At 44.2% G+C, this 19,239-nt stretch overlaps 1 protein-coding gene across 1 annotated transcript in view; it reads right to left on the bottom strand.

Moving 5' to 3' along the window:
* The window catches only part of QPCT (glutaminyl-peptide cyclotransferase), a 48,672-nt gene that overhangs the window by 11,477 nt on the left and 17,956 nt on the right, over positions 1 to 19,239 (bottom strand). The window contains exons 2-3 of the mRNA XM_004711169.2: positions 15,676 to 15,822; positions 11,114 to 11,392 (exon numbers count right to left, since the gene is read on the bottom strand). Coding sequence (XP_004711226.1) covers positions 11,114 to 11,392; positions 15,676 to 15,822 — 426 coding nt within the window. The remainder of the gene's footprint in view (positions 1 to 11,113; positions 11,393 to 15,675; positions 15,823 to 19,239) is intronic.

Below are 19,239 nucleotides of genomic sequence, written 5' to 3'. Positions count from 1 at the left end.
AAAAATGAGGAGCTGATGCCAGGGGCTTAAGTGGAGAACAAATGTTTTGAGAATGATGAGGGCAATGAATGTACAAATGCGCTTTACACAAGTGATGTATGTATGGGTTGTGATAAAAGTTGTATGAACCCCTAACAAAATGATTTTTTTTAAAGTCTGGTGGGAATTGAATGAAATGAACAGTCAACTCCTTGATTGCCAAGGAAGGTGCTAAGAAAGGAACTTAGAAGAGTGAGCAGGATTCTGACTGATTCTTTGCAGCCCACTCTCTGACAACACAGCCCAACTTTCCAGATCAGACTTTCTGGCATCCTAACACCCACAAATCTCCTCTTGTACCGAAATCTTTAATCGCTTGACTCTCTCATCTTTGCCCGCCTGTCACCTCAACGTTGTCTTCCTATCTTTCCTCATTCATATTTAATTCCAGATTCAATCATTCTCATCATTCCCTTGCATACACCCTTGATTTCTTTGCCTCTGTTATAGTCCAACTCCCATGGGAAAAATTCATGTCTAAATCCAGGTCTCTGCCCAGTTTGTGCCTACAATCAAACATCTGAATCTGGCTGGAAAACACAATAACCAAGTACAACCACCCTAACTGGCCTCCGTCAAAGTCATGAGTAAAAACCTAAGCATGGCAGTTGCACGGTATCTTCTTAATCCATTCACTCCTTCTTCTACAATCTTCCTTACTCCCAGTTGATGAAGTTGCTCTCTTCTGAGTTAAAAAAACCAAGCATTACAACTTCCACCACCACTCTACTCACCAATCACCAGCAGCACCCCTTATGCTGCCCTTGTGCCTCTGAGCTCGTTGACTCTCCATGTTGTCATTTAAGCTGCCGAGCTCTCCTCCAGCGCACTAGATCCTCTCCCCTCTCACCTCCTCAAGATCATCACTTTAGCATTTCCACCTACACCCATTTTTCTTTCTCTACTGGCTAATTCCCGTCAACCTCTTATTATTTTCCTCATCTTAAAAATTTTAATCCACTTTCTCTGCCAATTATTGACCCATTTTTATCCTCTTTATAGCAAAAACTTCCTTACATAGTTGCCTGTTTTTATAGCACTGTCTCCAGTGTCTTTTCTTTCAATCGACTTCCTCCCCATTATGCTGCATCTCTACCACTCCACTGAAACCGCCCTTGCCAAGAGACCACAATCCTGAGTCAAATGGTCAATTCTCCGTCTGCATATTCCTGACTTCCAGCCACCTTTACAGCAATTTCCTTCTTGATGCACTTTCTTCATTTGGTTCTTGAGACACTACATTCCACTGTTTTCCCCCTACATCAACTTTGATAGCTCCCTTACCTCCTGATGCAAGGTATTCTGCCAAATATTCAAAGAAGATCTAACTTCAATATTGCACAAACTCTTCCAGAATATAGAAAAGACAACAAATTCCCAAACTCATCCTATGAAGCCAGCATAATACTGACACCCAAACCAGGCAAGGACCCCACAAAGACTAAAAATTATAAACCAATATCCCTCATGAACTAGATGCTAAAACCCTCAACAAAATCCTGGCCAGTAGAATACATCAGCATATCAAATAAACAATTCACATGACCAAGTGGGATTCAATCCAGATATGCAGGGATGGTTCAATATTCAAAAAAAAAAAATGTAATCCACCACATAAAAAAGGCAAGAAATAAAAACCACATGATTATATCAATAGATGCAGAAAAGGCATTTGACAATATTCAACATCCATTTCTGTTCAAAACACTCAACAAAATAGGAGTAGAATAAAAATTGTTCAACATAATAAAAGCCACATATGAGAAACCAAGAGCCACTTGCTAGAAACATTCCCACTGAAAACAGGGGCCAGGAAGGGCCACACTTATCCAACATCGTGCGAAAGTGTTAGCTAGAGCCATCAGACAACAAAAAGAAATCACAGGACTACAAGTAGGCAAATAAATGAAATTCTCGCTATTGCAGGTGATATGAACCTATATATAGAAATCCCAAACGTCTCCACAAAAAACCTGCTGGAAACAATTGAGGAATTTGGAAAAGTAGCAAGATACAAAGTTAATAACTAGAAATCAATCAGATGAGAGCTACAAAAAGGACATTAAGAAATAAGTACCACTTGCAATAACCATACAAAAGATGAAATATTTAGGTATAAACTTAACTAAAGGAACAAAAGAACTATACAGAAAAAACTACAGAATATTACGATAAGAAACTAAAAAGGACCTACATAAATGGAAGAATATCCCATGCTTCTGGGACAGGAAAACTTAATATTGTGGAAATGGCAATGTTACCTAAAACAACCTACAGATACAATGCAATACCTATACCAATCCCAAATAAATTCTTTTTTTAAATGGGAAAAATAATGACCAATTTCATACGGGCAGGTAAAAGCCCAGGGTAAGCAAAGAACTTCTTAAAAGGAAGAACCAAGTAGGAGGCCTACCACTATCTGACCTACAAACCCACTACATAGCCATACAGCCTCCTGGTACTGGTCCAACAAGAGACACATAGACCAATGGATCAGAACAGAAAACCCAGACATAAATGCATCAGCCTACAGGCAACTAATCTTTGACAAAGGACCTAGAAATACCCAGTGGGAGAAAGATGGCCTCTTCAGCAAATGGTGTTGGACAAACTGGATTTACATATGCAGGAGAAAGGCACAGACCCATATCTTTCCCCATGCAGAAAAATGAACTCAAGGTGAATTAAAGACCTAAATGTAAACCCCCAAGCTCTCAGGATCATTAACGAGAAGGCTAGAACAAATTTAAGGACCCTATTGCAGGGCATACATAGACTACAAAGTATAATGGAGGAGGCACACACAGAGAAGACAGGATAGATGACTGGGACATGCTGAAATTACATCACTGATGCACATCAAAAAACTTCATCAGCAGAGTGAAACGAGAGCCCACAGATTGTAAAACATGTTTATCAATGACACATCAGACAAAGGCTCATTACCAAAATAAACAGAACTCTACAACAGCTCAATAAGAGAGCACCAAGAATTTGACCTTGGTTCTCTAAGTCTTGGTGATTTAATCACTCTTAAGGCTTGATGTAACCATGCAATATATGTATATGAAGGCAAATCAAAACCTGTTGCTATAAAAGCATACGAAGTTTTATGAGACACAGATATCAAAATGCGAGGCTTTTTTTTTTACATATTCTCTATCTAGGCCCTCAATGTGATGGATGGACACCGTGGCTGCAACAATGGGCTCAGGCACAGGAACAACTGCGAGGATGGTGCGGGACTCTGCAGGGTTTCCTGCTGTTGTGCATAGGAACGGACTCAATGGCACCTGACAACAACTATGTTCTAGTTTTTAGTTATTTTCTGCTTCGTTTTTGACTGAAGTTTTTCTGTGTTTTACTTTGTTATTGTTATTGGTTATATGACTGGGATTTTGGGTTTGAGTATGGTTTTTCGGTATATAAAACCCAGGACAGTAGAGCAAAGTGTAGACAGTAACTGGATTAATGGTTTCTTGGGGGTATGGCAAGGGAGGTTGGAGGGGGGAATGGGGAGCGAATAATAATGAGCACAAAAAAGTTCTAAAATTAAAAAAAAAAAGTTCTAAAGTTGATGGTGGTGATGATTGTACTCTTTCTAGTGTGACTGAACTATTGAATTGTATGATATGTGAATTATATGCCAATAAAACTGCTTCCCAAAAAGAAGAAGAGGAAAGGAGAGAGAGAGAGAAAGGGCTGCCTGTGAAGGGGGCCTTTCAGCTGAGATCAACAGTTGAGAAGAAAGCAACAATGTGAAAGTCTGAGTAGGAGCATGCTAGGCAGGAATGACAGAAAGCAGACCCAAGCTATGGTTTCCCTACCCTTGTTAGACTCACACATCACACAGACACACACAACCTGGCCACTTGCTGACTAATGAAGGTCGTTGTGTGACACAAGGAGCCCTGGTGACGTAGTGGCTAAGTGTTGGGCTGAGATCTGCAAGATCAGCAGTTTAAAACCACCAGATGCATGAAGGGAGAAAGAAGGGGCTTTCTACTCCCATAAGGAGTTACAGTCTCGGAAACTCACAGAGGCAGTTCTACCCTGTCCTGTGCGATCACTGACTCGGCATCGGCTGGATGGCAGTGAGTTTTTGTTTGTGTGACATAATTCGGACATCACACTTCACACTGCATTCTGATGCCTTTTTCTTCTTTTTTTTTTTTTAAGCTTTTTTTATTTGGAATTGGGTGAAGGTTTACAGAGCATATCAGTTTTCCATTCTATAATTCATACGCATATTGTTTCATATCATTGATTGCAGTCCTCACAATGTAACATCATTTCTCCCACTTCCTCCTTGTGTCTCCCTCTTGCAGGCCTCCTTCTTTTGAACTTTGACCTGTGTCCTTCTGAACTTTGTCCTTGGATAAATGCTGTCCTTTTGATCTCAAATGGTTGAATATCCTAAGGTGTGCATACCCCAGTGTTATTGTTCCCCTTATAGACCTGTGTATTGTTTGGTTGAAAATTGAGCCGTGGGGATGAATTCATTTCCAGACCTGAGGGGTGACTAAGGGTCATAGACAAGGGAGTTCCACCAACCTTTATCTTACCAGCACACCTGATCTTTTCTATGATTTTGAGCTTTGCTCTACATCTTCCTACCAATCTACCAAAGACCTTCTAATGCTATTGATTTCAGGGCAGTTGGTAGTGGTGACCAGGGATCAGATAGTGCTTCTGGGCTTGGGGTCATAGAAGCAGTTAAAGACCAGCAGTTGCACCTGAGACTACTAGTCGTGAGATTTTAATATCTCAGATCTATTCACCAAAGTAAGATGTAGAACATTGTTTTTGTGGATTATGCTAATGCACCCCAGTGTCCCCTGAGACCATTGTCCTGAGTCATCAGGTCCTGTGACCCATCCCCTCAATGTGTTTCATGAAACTGAAGAGGAATTTATAGACTGGTATCAGACATGTGGACTAATATTGGACTTATGGACTCGATCTGGACTGAGCTGAGATGTTTTCTTAATATACAATTACTTTTTCATAAAAAGCTCTCTCTTACATACATAGGAGTGTCTATGAATTTGTTTCTCCAGTCAACAAACCATGAGACCCTCTTCCTTCACTAAATCTCGTGTATCTTTAAACAGCCTCTGAGAAAGAAACAGTGCATGAGAATACTTTTTTGTTGCATGTCTGAAAATTTCTTTATTCTATTCTCATATTGATTTGGCCAGGTTGGAGAATTCCAGGTTGGTTTTTTTCCTCCCATACACAATGCTTAAGGCACCAGTTCCTTATTTTCTAGCTCCCACATTTCTATGAGAAGTCCAATGACATTCTCAATCCCAGTACTTCCTATGTGACCCACTGTAATTCCTGGGATGATCCTCCAGAAGTAATGATCTTGTCCGTTGTTTCTTCCAAATTTATTTCTTCTACTTCAATGTCTGTGCTAAACCAGTGGGACCCACTGCCACTGAGTCAAGTCCAACTTACAGCTACCTTTTAGGACAGGGTGAGAACTGCTCCCGATGGTTTGACCCACTGGCCTTGCTGTTAAGAGGGCTACCTATAACCAATATGCCCCCAGGACTCCATCTGCACTAAATGAGAGGCTAAATGGACAAACCCCTCTTGTGTTGCCAAGAGTAGGATGAAGAACAGCATACATCCAGTTCATTGTGATGTGGGGATATTTCCAGTCCTCACGTTCCTATTTTTCCATCCTCACCTCCAGCCATCCGCACAGCACCATCTCTCTATGCCCTAACCACCGGGGCTGGGTCAGCACTCATAAGCTAGAAGGACACCTTCCTCCAGACAGGCTCTCACAGCCCTCGTGGGGTTTCCACTGGAACAACTCACAGAATCTCACAGGGAGTACACCACACTGATGACGATAGCTGTATTGCAACCAAAACGGACCCAAATGCGAGATGCATTAAGGTGAGCTCTAGGGAGAATCATAGGGCAGAGTTCCCATGTCCCAAAGAGGACACACAACCTTCACCTGTGCACAGTCCCAAACCAGGAGGCACACCTGAGCCTGCACTCAACACGCATTGCCATCAAGTCGATTCTGGCTCAGAGCACCCCCATAAGGCAGAGCAGAATTGCCTGCTTTGTGTTTCCTACATGGTAAATCTTTTAGGGAGCAGAATGCCTCATCTTCCTCCAGGGAGCTGGCCAGTGGGTTCAAACTGCTGTCCCTGTGGTTAGCAGCCCAATGGGTTATCCACTACACCACCAGGGCTCCTCATCTGAGGCGTGGGTCTCAAGGATTTTAAAGGTTTTCCAAGTGGCCATGATAGACAACATCATGGCCCCTGAGGTTTAAGCAGCATCAAGTCCCAAGGTGCTCCTTCTTGGTCTGGTCTGCTCGCCATTCACAAGCCTCGGATGTTAGTCTGCCAGAAAGAATCAAGGACAAAGGAGAGTCACCACTTCACAGCATGCCGCTATTTTGATTCTTTTTTATTGTATTTCTCATTTCCAAAAGCTGTTTTTTATTCTGATTGTTGTTCTGTTGTAGCATTCCTTTGGGTAGATATAACTTCCCTCAGATTAAAAAAAATGGTGTTTCTGAAGTTCTCTTCTTTGGTTCCTATTTTCAATTTGAATGATTTGTGTGGGGTTCTTTCCTTGCTGGTAGGGATTGTCCTCAAATGTCTGGTCACCCTTGTGTTCATTCATATTAAAGGTTGGCTGGCGACCCCAACTGCCTGGGGTTCCGGCCGGCAGCCAAGCGCCCAGTCAGAGTAATCGCAGAGGCATCCCAAATGCCTATGGGTCTTCTCCCTGAGGTGCTGCAAGTGCCCAGAGAAAGAGCCTCAGCTTCCTGTCCGATGAGGAAGACCTGTGGCTGGCTTTCTGGTATTAAAATAGGAGAAAGAGGGGACCTGGGGGGTATCTCACTAGTGGCACAGTGGTTAAAGCACTCAGCTGTTTTTGAAGCCATTCAAACCCACCAGCCACTCTGCAGAAGAAAAATGTGGCAGGCTGCTAGCACAACGATGACAGCCTTGGAAATCTCACAGAATGGTCCTACTCTGTCCATGACCCATAACTGACTGGGCAGCAGTGGGTTGTGGTTTCATCTCATTGGTTTTCACGAGGCGGCCCTTCATAACTGCCCTCCTTGATGACTGATGCCCCCAAGCCCAGAACCTGCCTCGTTCAATCTCTCCTGGAAAATATTCTCTCATCTGCAAGGACATAGTTAGAGTGTTTATCGACCTGCTTGGTGTGGTGCTCAAGCCACACCAGTTGCCACTGAGCTAATGCCAACCCATGGTAACCGTGAGGCTCGAAGAGTAGAACTGTGTTGTTGTTTCAGAAGGAAATCACCAGGACTTTCTTCTGCGGCATCTCTGGGTGGATTTGAACCTCCAACCTTTGGGGTTAACAGCCCACTGTGTTAACCATTTGCACCACCACCACCAGGAAGCAGGGATCTATTTAGCTAAGTGCGCCTTTAACTTATAAGTAACCCCTGTCCCAGCCCCCTGCCTCCCCTCTGCCTTTCTCGGACTCTGGTATCTCGAGTCGCTGAGCCTTCCCAGGTTTTGTCAGGGGATCAGCTTGTCCGCTTTCATCTCCCTTTGTCCCTCTCTCTGGAAAGTGTGGTCGTGCTCTGCTCTGATACGCCCTCTTCCATTGTCCTAACCCCCTTTGTCTTCAGTGTCGTTCCTAAATATAAATGTCTCCTAGTTTCATCAAAAATTGAGTGATCTTGAGTATTTTAGAGTGGTTTCACAATAAAGATAAAAAATCCTCTCTGGATCAAAAACTGAAAGTTACTGCCATATGCCAATTATTTCATCTGTCTTATTATTGCTCCTTAATGAGAGCACAGAAAAAGAACAATATGTTGAGTCTCCCACATGCCTGACAGTATCAAGCACAGGGTGTGTTGGCCTGTAAAACAGCCCATGCACTCAGGGTTTAATAAACATGAAGCAATTACCCAGGTTTTCTCATTAACAAAATCGTTTCTAAGCTGTAAGACGTATACTTCAAAGCACCTTACAACATCTTAGAGATGCTCTAAGGTTCCCGTGGTTGGAAGGGCATTGGCTGGTCTGAAGGTCCTGGCTCCTAATCAGACAGCATAATCATAGAATACGTGAGCAGGAGAGACTGCTGGGGACCAGGTAGCATGAGTATTCTGTTCGCAACCAGAGAAGTGGCAAACGGGGCCATGTGCATCTCCTGCTGGCTTGGTCCCACGGGGTAACCTGCTTGGTTGGCTTCTTTTCAGAATTGTCCAGAACGTGGTCATGGCCTTCAATTTCCAGTAACTCAAGCAAATACCTTGGGCCTAGGAAGTTCTGGTTGGCCTGATTTGGGACAGTCTTCCAATTCCAGTAACCAGTGTTCCTTCCCATAATCAGGGAAATAACTCCAGCCCACTGTGTACCTGTTGGTTAAAAAAGCCTAACCCTCTGCTATCCAGACTCTAAAGGACCCTCCAGGACAGCACAGAACTGCTCCTTAGGGTTTCTGAGACTGAATCTTTAAGGGAGCAGCCTGCCCAGCCTTTCTCTGAGGGAGGAGCCAGTGGGTCTGAAACATCCATCTGTGGTCAGCAGCCCAGGGCTCCACCCATTGAGCCACCAGGGTTCCAACCCTGTTGGTTAGTGCCACCAAAATGAGATACAGTAAAGTACCCGGAATGATAGTGGGTCTGTGGGCTACCTGGACACCTACTAGGCTGAGGTTGGCTGGGGCAGACAGCTCTTCTTTCGGCCCTCTGCAGTCAGTGAAGGTGGTTCTGCGCTGCATGTCTCACCTCCTCTTGGGACTGGCGTGCCAGCCAGGGCATGGAGTTCTTAGCAAGAAAGCAAGCCTAATGACACAAGCACATTTCCAGCCTCTACTTGAACTGCGTCTACTCATGCCATCGGCCACCAAACCAACCGACCTCGCTGCCATTGAGTCAATGCCTGCTCCTTGACCCGACAGGACAGAAGAGAAGTACTCTGTGCGCTTCCAAGACCGTCACTCTTTACAAGAGCAGAAAGCTTCATCTTTCTCCTCAAGGCGGCTGCTGGTTTCGAACTGCTGATCTTACAGTTAGCAAGAAATGGCAGCCAAGGAATTCCCGGTCACCATAAATTCCACCTCTACCGAACAAGATAAAGGAACTCGCCAAGAGAAGCCCTACAGTGCAAAGAGCAAACAACACACCCAAGGACAAGGTTGGACAATTACAATCCTGTTCCTGAAGTAGGGAGTGGGCAGAAGAGAGCTGGAACAAGAATTCAGTGTGTACCCAGCCCTCTGCTAGGGCACTGTACCCCCAATGCATGACAGCTGAAGAAACTTCAAACACTAAGTACCACCAGAAGAACAAATCTGATATTCGCCAATTTGGGTTCAAAACCAGTTGTTGTGGTGGCTGTTTTAATTCTCCACATCACGGTTCCTTTTATTAAAAAGAGCCATGGAGAGAATCATGTTGACTTGAGTTCTCTGCTTGCGATCACACACACACACACACACACACACACCCCGACAGCTCATTCCATCCTTTCTGTATATGGTCATCAAAGGTTCCACCATGTGGAACAAGGTGAAGGAGCTCACCAAGAGAAAACCCACTCACCACACAAAGCCGTGCCTTTAAGATGCACTTCATTCCTGCCGTTTCACTAGAACTATTATGTTGCTCGCTGCTGTCGGGTGAGCTCCAGCTGATGGCAGCCCCTTGCACAACATGAACCATCTTCACCATCATTTGTGTGCTCAAGCCCCCCATTGGAATCATTCTCTAGTTTGAGTGCCTTCCAGGGTGGACAGGTCATCTTCCAGCACGATGTGCTCCCCAGGGCTTCCGCTGGCTGGTTCTCGGTAGATCTCCAGGTCTTTCTTCCTAGTCTGCCTTAGTCTTTAAGTCTTTGCTGAAACCTGTCCACTCTGGGTGACCCCACTGGCAATTTCAAATACTGATGGAATAGCTTGCAGCATCAGAGTTCCATGAGAGTCACCACATGACAGCAAAGGGACAGATGAGGTTAGGTAGTAGGAATACAAATATGTAAAATGAAACTTTTACATCAGCTCCGGACTCCTTCATTCAACTGCTGGGGGGAGAGTACTCATGAAAAGCAGGGGCAGCATGTGGGACAAAGACATTATAGAAGGTGTAGAAAACAAAACAGAAGCCCAAAAAAAGAAACCATGAAAATGATACTAGGAGGTTATAAACATTTCTTGTTTTCTTCCAGTTCTGCATATCCCGCAAAAATAGAACCAAATATCTCTACGACTTGCATTACAAGATAAACCTTTCACTTCTTTACCCCATTGTATCAAAGGCGAGACTCTTCATAAAGGGCTTAGAAAGAAAATATTGCCCCGCGAACAAAGTTTTTGGATTTGCTTCGCTGTGTTTACTTGATTGTGAGGGATCTCAGAACACAATGTCTTCAGCTGGTGTAGCACGTTCCCCCAATATGCCTTTAAGGACACAGAGGCTGAAATAACATCTGAGGCCCAGAAGTATGTGGGGCTGAGAGCATAACAAAAGCTCTGCTATGCTACATAAAATGAGCCGAGATTCGCAGATAGGAGCCATACTGCATTTCTGTGCGCCCCGCTTTTCATCTTGTTATGTCTGAATTACCCACTCTCTGCTGAGGAACCACTTGGCAGCAACCCACTCCCCCGCCCGCTCCAGAGCTACCATCTCTCCAATCTGAAGGTGTGCAGTGTTTGTGGCCGAAGAAACAAGAAGAAATCAGCACGTTTCTCATCGACACGTCCATACCAACTTTCCACCTTCTTCTGTTTCCCCAAAGGCTGCACTTAACTTGATACATAGTCAAAACTGGGGTGTCAGGTCCCATTGAAGGCATGCATGGGCATACATCCTCAGTTTATCACCCATGGTGGAAATTTCAAATAATGTAATGCTCCCATGAATAGTCATTCAACCTCTTATCATTTTATAACAAACTAGTACAAAATACACTTTAAGGCTCCATTCCTAAATGGCCTACTCAATCCACACATGCCCACACCCCCACCCCGGAGTCTAGAGCTCACTGAGTTCATGCTAAAATATCTTATCCCAAGTTATCTCCCAGAGGAAAGCAGATACCTTCAGGGAAAGGAGTTGTTTGTCCAGGGCTCGAGCAAGCTCCAGTAGCATTGCACACGGCACAGCTGAATCGGTGGCCCCCACAAACACCCTGTTGTTCCAGTGGGCAAAATATTTGGAGTCATAGTGGCAGGCGAGGACCAGGTGTCGTTTAGCGGTGGGGTTGAGGGTGCTGATGATATTTGAGAATGATCGGTATCCATAGGGCGTCTGACTTACTAAGGTGTCTATTTCCAAGACCCAGTCAGCTTGAAGTCTCTGGATTCGATTCATGATGTGCTGATGAAACACAAAACAAAACAAAACAAAAGTTATGATCCAGACAGACATTTTCAGTTTGTTAAGTGTGGTTTTATGTTGCCTGTGATACCTTTCAAATCAAAATTGCAATACACGCTTATCGTATTAAGAACAAAGCTGTTTAAAGGAAAAGCGAATCCTCTTCCTCCCTTAACCTTTCTCCTACCAATCAGTCTCAGCCCCTGGGTTCCCTATGGTAATGGTCAGGGTCTCTTTGCACACCCTCTTCTTTACTTATCCAAACGTATTCTGGCACACAAACACACAGTTGGCAGAAGGCTGATGTGGCCACAGGAATGCTGCCGCGGCAAGTCTCTAGGTGGCTCAGACGCTTGCACTCAACGACTAACAGTCGGCAGTGGGGACCCATCCAGCAGCAGCACGGAGGAAAGGCCTGGCGATCTGCTTCTGTAAAGACTGAGCAAAGAAAACTGAAGGAACACTTCTACTCTGTCGCACCTGGGGCGCTCAGGAACCAGAACCAGTTCCACATGTGGGGCCAGGCACTTCGTAGGCCTCAAGGTGATGTCTTTGCTTGGTAACACTTGGTGGCAGTCATTTGCAGCAGATTTGCCCAATGCGACGCACCATTTGATTTCTTGGTTGCTGCTTCCGTGAGGGTTGGTTGTGGGTTCAAGTAAAATGAAAACATGGTTTGGGTGGTGGTTGTTAGCTGCTGTCGAGCTGGACCCAGGTTCGTAGCAACCCCATGTACCACCAGATTGGAACATTGTGCTCCACGGAGTGTTTAATGGCTGAATTTTGGAAGTAGATCGCCCGACCTTTCTTCCTGGTGCAGCATGGTGCGGAAGCTCCTCAAAAGCCTGTTCCACATCATAGCAACACACAAGACCCTGGTGAGAGTGGTACAAGTGAGGTGTGCTGGTCAAGCCTCCGTTCCAGGTTAGTCTGCCCTGGGCTTTTCTCCCTCCACAATGTCTCATGGACATTCCCACAAGTCAGGCTAGAGGGACGCAGTTCGGTGTGTGGTAAAGTCCACTTTCAACACTTTTAGAAGGTTAACTGGGAAGGAGCATTTGATACATCAGCTAGATCAGGGCCCTATCAATCTCAACCCCCTTGAAGCTCTTTGGAGAATGGGGCTTTTCTGTCATCAACACAAAGCCTGTGCCCCCAGTCCAGCAAGTACTTCTAGTGTAATGAATGCTGGACCTTCGCCTGACCTTCGCCTGTCAAGAATAAGAGAGAGCAAGCCCAAGCCCCCTATCAAGGAGGTGGCTCAGAGGTACCTGAAGTCCTTGCTCACTAGGGGTGTCAATGGGTAACAAACTCTGAACCCAAATGACTGCAGCAAGTTGTGTTCCTCTGTACCCAGGTTGGTCCAGAGCCCCAGCACAGGGGGCGCAAATAACAGAGAGTCCGTTTCCCTGCCTCATTAGCTCATGCAACTGATTGATGGAAGGAAAAAGCACGACCCAGGGGTCAGAAGGGTGCTCCCTCAGAACCTCCAATGTGTGGGATGAAAAATTACAAGTGAGTTCTTTGTTCTAGCTTGCTTCATTTTTCTCACCACATTCCATTTATTTTATTTTAAATTATTACATGCATCTTTGTAATTAAAGCCTTAATTTTTTTAAGATCAAGGAGAATAAAAAAGTAACCATCAAGATAACAGGCAATTTGTTCCTAAGTTAATCTGGTGGAGATGAATCTTGAGATGATTAAATGAATAATTTACAGTGCTAAACAAGGACAAGATTTTTTTTTCTCTCCCCAAGGAAATTCAGGATTTTCTATCCTAACTACGGCTTGATAATCAGACAGGACACGTAGCAAAGGCCCTGGGAAAAACAGCAGGAAGCTTGCAAGGATCAGCTTACTTAAGGGTGGGTACCAATTCCACACTCAATCCTGCAAACACTGGAATAAACAAACAATTCCCCAGCTATTCGCTGTCTGGTCTCTGTAATAAAGTGGACTTTGGCTTAAACATGCATGCTTAGACAGTGCCTTAATGAGACAATTCTGAAAATTGTCAAGGATTTCATTTGACTTGAATCCACAATCAGTCCTCATGGAAGCGGCAACCAAGAAATCAAAGGGAAAAAAAGAAATCAAGCTGTGCGTTGCATTGGGTAAATCTGCGGCAAATGACTTCCTCAAAGGGTTCCAGAGCAAAGACGTCACTTTAATGGATCTGGCCCATGGTGTTTTCTATCTCCTCCTATGCATGTGTAAGGGGGACAATAAATACAGAAGGCCAAAGAAGCCCAAATGCCTTTGAGTTAGAGTGTCCATGAAGAATACTGAATAGACCAGGGACTGCCAGAGGAATGAACCAATCTGTCTTAGGAGTATAACCAGAAAGCTTCTTAGATGTAAGGAAGCTTCGCTGCACAGACTGATCGCATGGATTATGTTACCAAGAGGAATCAGTCCCTGGCGAAGAGACATGGCAAAGTAGTGGGTCAGAGAAAAAGAGGAAGACCCTTAGCCAAGGAGACAGACAGACAGACACAACAGCCTCAACAAGGAGCTGAAACGTAGCGATGAGCATGAGGCTGGAGGAGCGCCAGTGTGTCCCTGCTGCTGCACCCGGGTTGCTGTGAGTCAGAACTGAATCAGCGGCTCCCACCACACCAACACGCAGTACTTACATCTTCCACTACTCGTCTTTTCTACCCTTTTCATGAGAAAGGTGTGTGACCTTCCTGACATCAGTCTTTATGCTTCACTCGCTTTGTTCTTCTCCACAATCCCTAGTGCTACGCATTGCTCTCGATGGATTATCAGTAAACAGGGGTTGTCCTGAACTAATAAAATGTTCAATTAGAATATATAAAGTGGTGTATTTCCAGAACATAACATAGCTTGAGTAGAAAGATATAATTGTGCATCTGAAATGAGCTTTTTTGCTGAATATTAAAATGAGTTATTCCCAGACTGAAAAAAAGAGGTCATCTTAAAAAAAAGAAGAAGAAGAAGAAGAAGCTTATGATCCAGAACATCTGGTATCCAGATGATAAACATCTCCATAAAAAGATCTTCAACCCCAATAGCAGCCTGCAAGTTCACAGTGAAGTGGGATGTAGGAGCTATAGCTGATAGTTCTGCTCAGCTGCAGTCATCTTCTCCACACAGATTCACTTTTCAAATCGCGTAGTGTCCCTCCTGTCTGATGTTTACGTTGACATGAAAGTCCCCAAAGAATCAACAATTGACTCCAGAAACAGTCCCTCTGGCTGCAGGGTGCCCGATCTTTCACCCAAGGAGGTAAGCTGGCCGAGGGCACTCAAAGGAGGGACCAGACTCACCCCACTCCTTCCTATGCTGCCCCTGGAGATAGGGCTGGTTTGAAAAACCCAGACATTTGGAGGAGAGGTTTCAGATTGCTTGGGAAGACTCACCCTAAAAAGACAAAGAGATTTTCAGGACTCAGGATTATTCATAGCAGTGTCTTCCAAGCCACAGGGGTAAAATCCGGTGAGTCTGGAAACCACTTGAGTGGGTCATGACTGGCTGTTTTATTTTTTTAAACTAGTCGAACGTGTAGCGCTATCAGTGAATTGCAGACGATAAGGGTGAATATTTTTCATGAAACCTTTGTGTCAGGTAATTAGGTCAGCAAGTTTATGCGTGTGAAATGAAAGATGTTTATTTATTGTGGGTCAGGATCAGAAATTTGAGAAGCACTGCTTTGGAGACACTGCTTGTGCCTGACCTTAACTCTCTGTAGAGAGAAAGAATGGAGCCCTGGTGGCTCCCTGGTGGCTCAGTGGTTAAAACAGTCAGTGGTTAGCCAAAAGTTCCCTGGTTCAAAATCCACCAGCTGCTCTGTGGGAGAAAGATGTGGCCTAAGAAGCCTTAAGGGACAATATTTCTCTGTCCCATAGCGGAGCTACGGATTTGAATCCACTCAACCTCAATGAAGTTGGATTAGTTCTGATAGAAGTTCAAGGCCAGAAGCGGTCCATCAAAGACTGCTTAAGGCTGTTGCTGTTGTGTGCTTAAGTGGAGTGGCCTTGAAATGGTCAGGAGCTAAGAACTTAAGATGCTTCTGCTGCTGTTCCTCAGACCTAGAATCACACACACGTTGATTTAGACCCACATGTATCGCATATTTCTAGGCAGACACCTCGTCTCTGCCAGTTGCTTGGGCATCTCAACTGTTCATTTTGGTGAATAATAAAGTTAGATAACCACGTCTGACTATTAAGCCACTCAGAGCTTTAGGCATAACATTAGCCCTCAGGTGAAACAAGATATCTGACCACCTTGCAGCTCGTGTGCTGTGTGCTCACCTGGCGGGCAGCATAGCTTCCCCGGGATCCTGGGTACCGCTCTATCAGCAGGGGTCGAAGGTCATTTTGCCACATTCCATTAATATCGGTGCCTTCTGCAACTTGCCGGAGAACTGATGAATTCAAAATGGCTGGTTGGTGATAATTCTGAGGATTGAATAAAATTGTTTTAAGGCGATCAAATCCTGATAGGTTTAACTCTGAAACATTCTTAATTGGGGGCGGGGGGTGGCTAACCAACTTTACTGTGGGTCTAAAAATTAAAGAATAGCTTTTATGTCAAAGGACATCAATTTAGCTAACCAAACTATAAATTGACTCCCTTCTAGTGAGACCATTGAACTAATCATTTTACAATCGAATAAAACATAATGCCTTAAGATCGGTAAATCTGAGGGTTAATCGTGAATATTTATTAACAATGTAGCTGTTTGTGATCTGTTTGTAGGATGGCTTTGTAAAGCTAAGGTTTAAAAATATCCATGTTGCTCTCCTGTTCTTAAGAAAAAACGCCTATTGCCATCGAGTTAGTTCTGACCCATAGCAAAGCCTACAGAACTGCCCCCTAAGCAGCCCAGCGCATAACCACTATGCTACCACCTCAAAACTCACTGCCGGCAAGTCATGCCAACTCACAGTGAACCGCGGAGATAGAATAGAACGCTCCCTATGGGTTTCCGAGACTGTAACTTTCCAGGAGTAGAAAGGCCCACGTTTTCCTTCAGTGCGGCCAGTCGTTTTGAACTGCTGACTTTGCAGTTAGCAGCCCAATTCGTAATCACTACGCCACCTACTAGGGCTCCTACTATGGCACCAGCGTGCCAATGTTTTAAAAATTGCAGCCAGCAAAGCAATATAGCTGATCAGCAAAATTGCCTCACTAAAGGCAGTGTGATGCTGCAAAATCAGCACTGCGTTAGGTCTGTAGGTGAACCTCCATGCAGTACACAAGGCTCATGGGATCAGCTCCTAACCAAATGGGCAGAGGTCTAAGTCCACCCAGAGATACTTTGGAAGAAAGGCCTGGTGATTTACTTGCCCCCAAACCAGCCACTGACAAGCCTATGGAACACAGTTATACTCTGACACACATGGGCTCATGTGAGTTGGAATAGACTGGTTTTATATTGGTGTCAGTCTGGGTTGACTAGAGAAACAAAATCACAGACACTCATATGTGAATAAAAAAGAGCTTTATATAAAAGAGCAATTGTATATTGAGAAAACATGCCAGCCCGGTCCAGATCAAGTCCATAAGTCTTATATTAGCCCATATGTCTGATACCAGTCTATAAATTCCTCTTCAGACTCATACAGCACATGCAATGACATTGAGCAGGAAGATCACAGGTCAGTGGGTGGAAAGTCTTGTGGCTCGAGTGGCGGTGGAAGCATCTTAGCGCTGGTGTGGGTCTCCATGTGGCTCCTCCAGCTCCAAGGTTCTGGCTGCCATCAGCATAGCTCCATGTGCCTTGTCAGCAGGAAGAGGAAGCAGGGAGTGTGTCTCCCACCTCCAGGGAGGAAAATAGGAGTTCCCAGAATCCTCAGGAGAAGGCCATGCCCACACAGAGGCTTCATTGGCTATGATCTGATTGACAGGTTAGACTCCACCCCTTCACAAGGTGAGGGAGATTATGTAACTGCCATAACAGGTTAGGGTCTGAACCACTGGATTCAATGTTCAGGGTTTACAGATAACCCCTGACTTATGCCAGGGTTCCATTTCAATGAACGTTCATTAGTCAGTTCTGACCTAAGCTGAATATCTGGACTTTTGTTGTTGTTGTTGTTGTTATTATTTTTAGCTTCCCTTATCATCGCCTTTTATTATCAGTATCTTTGTCTTTGGGGATTGGGAACATTAACATTAACATAAACTTACGGATGTGTTTTAATACATACATATATATTTATTTTTTAATCATGAAAATTTACTGACAAGGAAGACGAATTGGACAACTGTGGGATTGTATCCGTTGTCGCAGTAACACCACATGGAGAAGGATCTGGATTATCCAAGAGAACGGGAATAGCGTTTCTAATCAGAAACGGAGAGCCATCTGTATCGCTTGTCTCTTTTTCCTTATATCTTTCACGCTAACACCCCACTGCTTTCTCAACCTGCCTACCAACCTCTGCAAATCCGTCAGCACCTGGGCCCATGTTTTCAAGGTCACTGTCAAACAAACTCACTGCCACAGACACCGTTTTGACTCACAGTGACCCTACGGGACACAGTAGTACTTCCCCTTGTGGATTTTGAGACTGTACATTTTTATGAAAGTGGCTGGTGGGTTAGAACTGCTGACCTGGAGGTTAGCAGCACAGAGCTCCTTTTGTTTGTTTGTTTTTTATGTTTGTTTGTTTGAAACCAGCTTGTGTGTCACAAAAGAATTTAAGTCAGTTTCCATTTTACTTTTCCTCCTTTTGTAAAACTCTCAGAATAGTGTTTACATCTCATGGGTAAGGAATCTGGAAGGTTTTTAAGGCTTGACCCTTCTCTGTTTTTTGTTTATTTGTAATTCATTTTTATTTTTGACCTTTTACTTGTGGAATAAGCACATATAAAGAAAAATGTGCTATATGCTGTTGCACAACCTGTCACATCAAGACAGTGACAGTATCCCAGCAACTCACACACACACACACCAATGTGGTTCCTTCTCTTTTTTTGCTCTTCCCAGATACCCTCCCTCCTTACTCCCTCATCCCTCCCCATCCCCCCTTCCTTTACCACTCAACCCTCAGCCTTGTCATCGTTTTCGAAGTCTTTTCCTTTACTGTGAAAACCAGTTTTCCCCTTTGTATTAACCATGTCATGATATATTTATCTTTGTGAGATGGACTAACTTGGTTGAGCATAACGTCCTACAATTTAGTCCAAGGCATGAGGTGTTTGGCAGACTCATCATTGTTTTTGTAAGGATACGCAGTATGCCACAGAGCAGTGGTTCTCAACCTGTGGGTCGCGACCCTTTGGGGGGAGGAAGTCGAACGACCGTTTCACAGGGGTCGTCTAAGACCATCGGAAAACAGATATTTCTGATGGTCTTAGGAACCGAGACATGGCTCCTCTAGCTTCTCCAGGCGGGCCCGCCCACGTGCAGATATGCTGATCTGGTGAGAAAGAAGCTATCTCAACCTTCACCCTGACCTTGGCTTTTTGCGCATACTGTCCCAAAATGTAGCAATGTAGTTTACTGTTGTGATATTAAGACTGTTACCCATGCTACACCATGCTTCAAGACAAAATTTCATTTATATGTCATTAGAAATAAATATTTCACAATATATAATTACATATTGTTTTTGTGATTAATCACCATGCTTTCATTACGTTCAATTTGTAACAATGAAAATACATCCTGTATATCAGATATTTACATTACGAATCATAACAGTAGCAATATTACAGTGATGCAGTAGCAACGAAAATAATTTTATGGTTGGGGGAGTCACCACCACATGAGGACCTGTGTGAAAGGGTCGCAACAATAGGAAGGTTGAGAACCACTGCCTTGGAGTAGAAATAACAGAGTTCGCTTATCCATTCCTCTACAGAGG

Source organism: Echinops telfairi, unplaced genomic scaffold (assembly GCF_000313985.2).
Source record: "Echinops telfairi isolate 266 unplaced genomic scaffold, ASM31398v2 ScPeMD7_10;HRSCAF=50, whole genome shotgun sequence".
Lineage (NCBI taxonomy): Eukaryota > Metazoa > Chordata > Mammalia > Afrosoricida > Tenrecidae > Echinops > Echinops telfairi.
Note: the sequence above shows the minus strand (reverse complement) of the source record. Positions and strands in the feature narration are given on the sequence as shown.